General features: G+C 42.9%; 1 protein-coding gene across 1 annotated transcript in view; it reads right to left on the reverse strand.

The window, feature by feature from the left end:
• The window catches only part of LOC311135808 (mothers against decapentaplegic homolog 7-like), a gene marked incomplete at its 3' end in the record, with an annotated part of 5,843 nt that extends 466 nt beyond the window's left edge, over window positions 1–5,377 (reverse strand). The window contains exons 1-2 of the mRNA XM_084169849.1: window positions 3,850–5,377; window positions 2,637–2,749 (exon numbers count right to left, since the gene is read on the reverse strand). Coding sequence (XP_084025975.1) covers window positions 2,637–2,749; window positions 3,850–4,318 — 582 coding nt within the window. The 5' untranslated portion in view covers window positions 4,319–5,377. The remainder of the gene's footprint in view (window positions 1–2,636; window positions 2,750–3,849) is intronic.
• Between the last annotated feature and the right edge of the window lie 1,200 nt (window positions 5,378–6,577).

The following is a 6,577-nucleotide window of genomic DNA, read 5'->3' on the forward strand; positions in this document are numbered from 1 at the left end:
CGTGCGTGTGCATGTGTGTGTATGTGTCTGTCTGCTTGTTCATGTGTGTGTGAACCAATCTCTCTCTGCAGCCCAGCCACACTCCACTCCATTGTCCTATTAATATCTGTCCTCTCTCTAGTCTCTATTGTCTTAACGTAGACTGAACCCTCCAAGAATCACAGCTGCACATGACTTCCTCTCATTTCTTTCCCTCTGTTCAATGAAAGATACTTTCTCCTTCTCTGCTGTAGGGGAACAATCTGCCACGGGCTTCCTCCCTCTCTCTTTCAGTCTTCCTCCCTCTCTCTGTCTTCTTTCCTCCTCACCACAACCAGAGGAGAGACTAGTGTGTGTGTGTGTGTGTGTGTGTGTGTGTGTGTGTGTGTGTGTGTGTGTGTGTGTGTGTGTGTGTGTGTGTGTGTGTGTGTGTGTGCTGGGACTTGACTCATTCGTTCAGATCAGTGGAAGCAGCACTCCAAAAAGACCAGAGGAAGTGTAGTAGACATTTGTGAAGCCTCACAGGAAGCTCCATAACCATGTCTTCCTACCCAGCTAGACCCAGTCCAGAGCCCAGACCCAGTCCAGACCCAGTCCAGAGCCTAGACCCAGTCCTGAGCCTAGACCCAGTCCAGAGCCTAGACCCAGTCCTGAGCCTAGACCTAGTCCAGAGCCCAGACCCAGTCCAGAGCCTAGATCCAGTCCTGACCCCAGACCCAGTCCAGAGCCTAGACCCAGTCCTGACCCAGTCCTGACCCTAGACCCAGTCCTGACCCAGTCCAGAGCCCAGACCCAGTCCAGAGCCTAGACCCAGTCCAGAGCCCAGACCCAGTCCAGAGCCTAGACCCAGTCCTGACCCTAGACCCAGTCCTGAGCCTAGACCCAGTCCAGAGCCTAGACCCAGTCCAGAGCCTAGACCCAGTCCTGACCCTAGACCCAGTCCAGAGCCCAGACCCAGTCCAGAGCCTAGACCCAGTCCTGACCCAGTCCTGAGCCTAGACCCAGTCCAGAGCCCAGACCCAGTCCAGAGCCTAGACCCAGTCCTGACCCTAGACCCAGTCCTGAGCCTAGACCCAGTCCAGAGCCTAGACCCAGTCCTGACCCTAGACCCAGTCCTGACCCTAGACCCAGTCCAGAGCCTAGACCCAGTCCAGAGCCTAGACCCAGTCCAGAGCCTAGACCCAGTCCAGAGTCTAGACCCAGCGGTGAAGTCCCTGGGACGTTGGGCCTGTCCCAAATTCCACCCTATTCCCTATATAGTTCATTATTTTTTGAAAAAGGCAAAGTCAAAAGTAGTGTACTATATAGGAAATAGGGTGGTATTTGTGACGTCCCAGGGACGTTCTCTCTGTGCGGTCTGATCGGAGTCATGCAGGAAACCCCAAAACTGTCTGATTCATAAAGGAGTGACTCACAGCCGCCATCGAAACACTTCAACTAACTACAGAAACCGGTCCTCGCTTAATTTCACCTCTTCTCTTCATTCTGTATCTATTCAATGATGATCAACATGTATCATATGTATCTAATGTTTAACATACACATGAAATCTATCTGCCCATAGTAGAGACTAAGAATCATAAGAATCAATTCCATAAGAGGCATGGATGAGACTCATCATAGCCTACAGCAGCAAACACAGCATTTTAATCTTCCAACTTCCCTTTTTGGCAGACAAATACTGCTATATATATATTTGAGATAACAGACTTCCTTCTAAAATGGCTCACAGACCTAATGACAGGCCTGCATGGACACACACACATAGCAGTGTGACACTCCCAAACCCTCAGCCATAATCTACAGTCAGATTAATTCAACAGATAAAACATGGCTCCAGAAATCTTTCTGCTTTTCCCCTTGTGTTTGTGAGCCACATTTCCCAATAAGCTCTCTCCCCTCCCTGCAGACAGCACCACCCCTCACACACACACACACACACACACTCACACACACACACACACACACACACACACACTCACACACACACACACACACACACTCACACACACACACACACACACACACACACACACACTCACACTCACACACACACACACACACACACACACACACACACACACACACTCACACACACACACACACACACACACACACACACACACACACACACAATCACACAGTGGCCCTTGCATACGTGTGTCCTGCATGTGTGTGTATCTGTTACCTCCCTGTGTGTGTGTCTCCCCTCTCTCTCCTCTGGTGCCAATACTGTTTATCTGTCCTGCTAGGTCACCCCCTCCAGCCAAAAGTTTGTGCAGACAGACAACCACTAGAGAGCTGGTGCCAGCCTGGAATGGGCCCTGGCCTTGGCTACCTGCCATTCTATTAAAGGGTGGCATGGCTCTGGTGGGCAGACAGCCCTCTCTCAGCCCAACTAGCGCCATAAATCAAACAGAACATTTCCGTATCCTCACAGAAGCGTTTACAAATTACCAGGCAAAAGTGTAATGTTGTTGTAATAACGTTGATAAAAACTTTGTTGTAATAACGTTGTTATAAATTTTATAATATACAGTTATATTTTTCACAAATGGTAAATAACTATAAAAATATATATATATTTTAACTTGTATGGATTTTATGTGTATGACTGTGGAAAATCATATGCTGAAAAAAATACAAACACCAAAAACCTCAACATATGTAAATTCAAGAGAAAAACTACTTTTTAAAAAGTAATAATAAAACTCACCGGGTGGTTTAAGAAAGTCCATTGGATATCGGGAATAAGGAGGAGGGGGGGACTCTGAAATGAAAATAAATAAAGAAATAGACAGAAGAGAGAGAGAGAAAAAACAGCGCACAACAGAGCATGAGAAAAAGCGTCCGGGGGAAGATGAAACTTATGATAACAGTTGGCATTCTTTTTGGAAAACTGTTTGTATTATCAGTGGGGGTTGGAGGCAGGGCAGGCAGCGAGGCAGCCATGCGGCGATTGCCTTGATATCTGGCGAAGAGATAAACAAGGGGCGCCTGGCGCCTGGCTCTAGGCGGTTATCTGACTAGGCTCCGACTCAGGCTGTGGGAGATACGGGCCTCTTTGCTCACGACAGAACAGAACAGGACACTCCAATCGGAATCGCTGCCTGGCTGCAAGCAAACTAACTTGGTCCAGACTGACTGTCAAATACAACAAGATACATGGAGGTCAAGGATAGGACATTTAAAATATAGTTGAACATTGTGTATCTTCTTTGTTATTACAAGTAGCCTTACATGAAAAGATGATCAAGTTCAATCAAATAAATGTACTTTCAACTAAAAAAAAAACACGTTGGCTTTTTTATTAGACAATGGGCGAACTGAGGAAAATACATTTAACATGTGTAGGCCTTTCATTTAATATCATAGAATATGAACATCTAGGCCTAGGCCTATTTTAATTATTTCTAAGCTAAGCTTTTCTATTTTTATAAAAGCAAACAAATCTATAAATAAATAATAACCAATAATATAAAATAGGCCTACCGCTTACTATAATAATACGGCTATGACATAATTACAACTGCTTTGATATTTGTTCGGAATGATTTGTGAGAGGCCATTCAAAGTAAATGTTGGATCATTTCCCAGATAGAAGAATAACACATCTAACCTTAATAAGGAAATAGTGATTATGCTAATAGTTGTGCTGCTAAAACGTCACACCAACCAAGTCTGACCTATAGTGTTGCAATAGACACAACCGGTAATTGTGTCTGGCAAAGTTACATGCCAATCAATTTACCCACACACAATATTAAATAGTGTAACAATTATAGTCTAGGTCTGGTCTATGATTTGCAATAACAGATTTTGAAATATTTTGTCACGTTATAATTTTTGGGTGAACAATAAATAACTTACCGAGTTCACAAAGCCTACTCATGTGGTGCGGATTGCAGCAAACGAGTTCTGGGTTAATTTCCCCATAGGATTCACAGCAAGATAGCCTTTTTAATTCCGAGCAATCCATGAGGTCCGGCCACCGAAACACTTTGTAGAGCAGCAAGGGTAGGGAATAAGACTGCTGATCCAGTTTGGTGTCCACTTTGCTGGGTAGGAGCAGGCAGGGGCTCCGCGCACCCCCCTTTGACTCGACCGCTTGCAAGAGCCCCTCTAATTGTTTCTCTTTTATTTGTTTCAGTATCGAGTTGATCAAGGCTTTCAATTCAGCCTCCGTTCCGGTGCTAGTTTTTCCAGCAACCTTCGTCGATTTACCCATACAGCAACCCCCGGATCCATGCGTTCGTGTATCCGCCTCCCCGTCGCCCTCGACGGGCGCACGGCTCCTCCAGAGTCGCCGGACGAGCCCCGTTCGTTTGGTCCTAAACATGCGGGACGAAAATAGGGTTTCCCGGCTAAAAAACGAGCATGATGTACGCAAATCATGAAGATTCCGGGATCCGTGTACAGGCAACGACAAGCAGCCTGAGATAATATTATGGAGAAACTGGGAGTTTGAGAAGCAAAGAAAATCTGTAGCATACGCCAGTCTTTAATAATAAAAAATAAAAATAAATAAAATAAAAACCCGCAACAACAAAAAATCAAGGCTCCTGTCGTGATAGTAACCTTCCCTGTAAGGATAAATGAACCATCACCTTAACGGAATTATAAACCTATAATGGTCCGACTAATATGTAGCTATATCGAAATATAAACCTTTGTCAATGTAAGAATGTTGAGCATATAGAATACATATATAATATAGCAGCATAGAGAAAATGTTAAAACGTTGTACTACAGTGAACATTAAATGCTACATTCGTTCCGTTCCTTCAGTAGCCTATGTAGAAAGATAAACATTGTAACATATTATATTTTACGCTTATGGTTATGAGTTGGGTTTCTGTGGAATTTGGAGGCAGTAAATAGCCTAGTTAAATCCTAGAATTAGGCTATATATTCATGAGGGAAAAAACGAAGCTGTCCCGTTTTCTTTAGAGAAAAAAAAAAAATATCCACACAATCCTTGATCCGAATGCAAAAAGGCTTTAACAAACGCTGTTGTCTACGTTTTATCCCTTATCTTCTAAATATCATGTCCGTCTGCACATGATGTGATCTTCAATATAGATTTAGACGTTACGAGAGGACGAAAGGATCCCCTAAACAGATCCAAAACTAGGTAGCAAATCCAAAACTGGAGCCGCTTTAGTGCCAGACAGAAATCTGCCTTAGTAGAGCAGTTGCACAGAGCCCTCGGCTACGGTCCGTTTTACCAGAATTATATGTCGAAATATCCCTTTATAAATTAATCCAGCCACTTATTGAATGAAGTTTCCGTAGTCTGAGGAATAAAGCGATTTGAGTGGCGACAAAGAACTGATGAGATCTTCAGAAAACGTCAGCGAATGACGCGAATAGTTTAAGTGCCCTTGCCTTCTCTTGCTCTCTCTCTCTTTCTTTCTAACTCTCTGAGCTCTGTGTCTCCAGTGCGCATTGGCGCGCCCCGTCACGTGGGTGTCTAGACACCCTGTCGCTTAAAAAAAAAAACTGATTGTGTTGCGCAAACAACAGATCAAGTAGCTTAGGCTACATACAGAGACATCGTTTGGGTAGGAAAGTTACATTTTCCAAAAGTTACAAAGGAAAAAAGATTGTGTGGGATATAAAAACATGGAGCTAGAATGGCTTTTTTGCTGTGTAAATGAAACACTCTCTCTTGCTCGCTCTCTCAGGGTAATATTTGACAAAACATTTGTTTTACCTTTTGTTTTGCGCCATATGATCACACTAATGAACTAGGCCTAGTTACGAATAACTATGATTTACGTTGTTCATAATAGTAGGCTAATAATAATAACATTACTGATAATAATAATAACAATAACATCACTGATAATAATAACAATAAAACAATGCCTAATTATAATAACAGTGTTGATATTATAATAACAACATAATTACATCTACATTATTATATTTACTATTATTGTTATTATTATTATTATGAGGCTATTCATATAATGTTTCCCTTTGATGTTGAAAACCTAGTTGCATCTCTGAACCTTTTTCCCATGAATGTGCTCAACGAACTATTGCCTCCCTCTGGTCAAAGAACGTTATTACCCCGTGAAACCCACTGATGTATGTCATGGACAGTATGTTACCTTGTGTAAATTCCTCTGTCTGTTTCGGTCTCTATAAGTTGTCTATTGCAAGCAGCACCATATCGCCAAGTCAAATTCTCGGTGTGTGTAGCTGTACTTAGCCAATACAGGGTCTGATTCTGATGTAGGTTGCCTGCGTGTTTAATAAACATGGTTTTATTAGGCTACACATTACTCATCATGGACACGTTTACTGATGTTGTACAACACTTTTTGCTCTGATAATTCCCAACAGTTGAGTTGCCGACCATAGAATCAGGTCATTTAATAGGATCTCTATGTTGTCGATGTCGACCCTGTTTACTTCAGAGACTGGTGACTGGTGCCAAACAGTACAGTAGATCAGTGACACTGTAGCCTCGTCTCAGTCTGTCTGCGTAGCCTACTTCCAAGTGTCCATTAACATGGGCTAATCATATAATAATATAATAATAATAATAATAATAATATGCCATTTAGCAGACGCTTTTATCCAAAGC

This window comes from Coregonus lavaretus (assembly GCF_964263955.1).
Source record: "Coregonus lavaretus genome assembly, chromosome: 10".
Taxonomy (NCBI): domain Eukaryota; kingdom Metazoa; phylum Chordata; class Actinopteri; order Salmoniformes; family Salmonidae; genus Coregonus; species Coregonus lavaretus.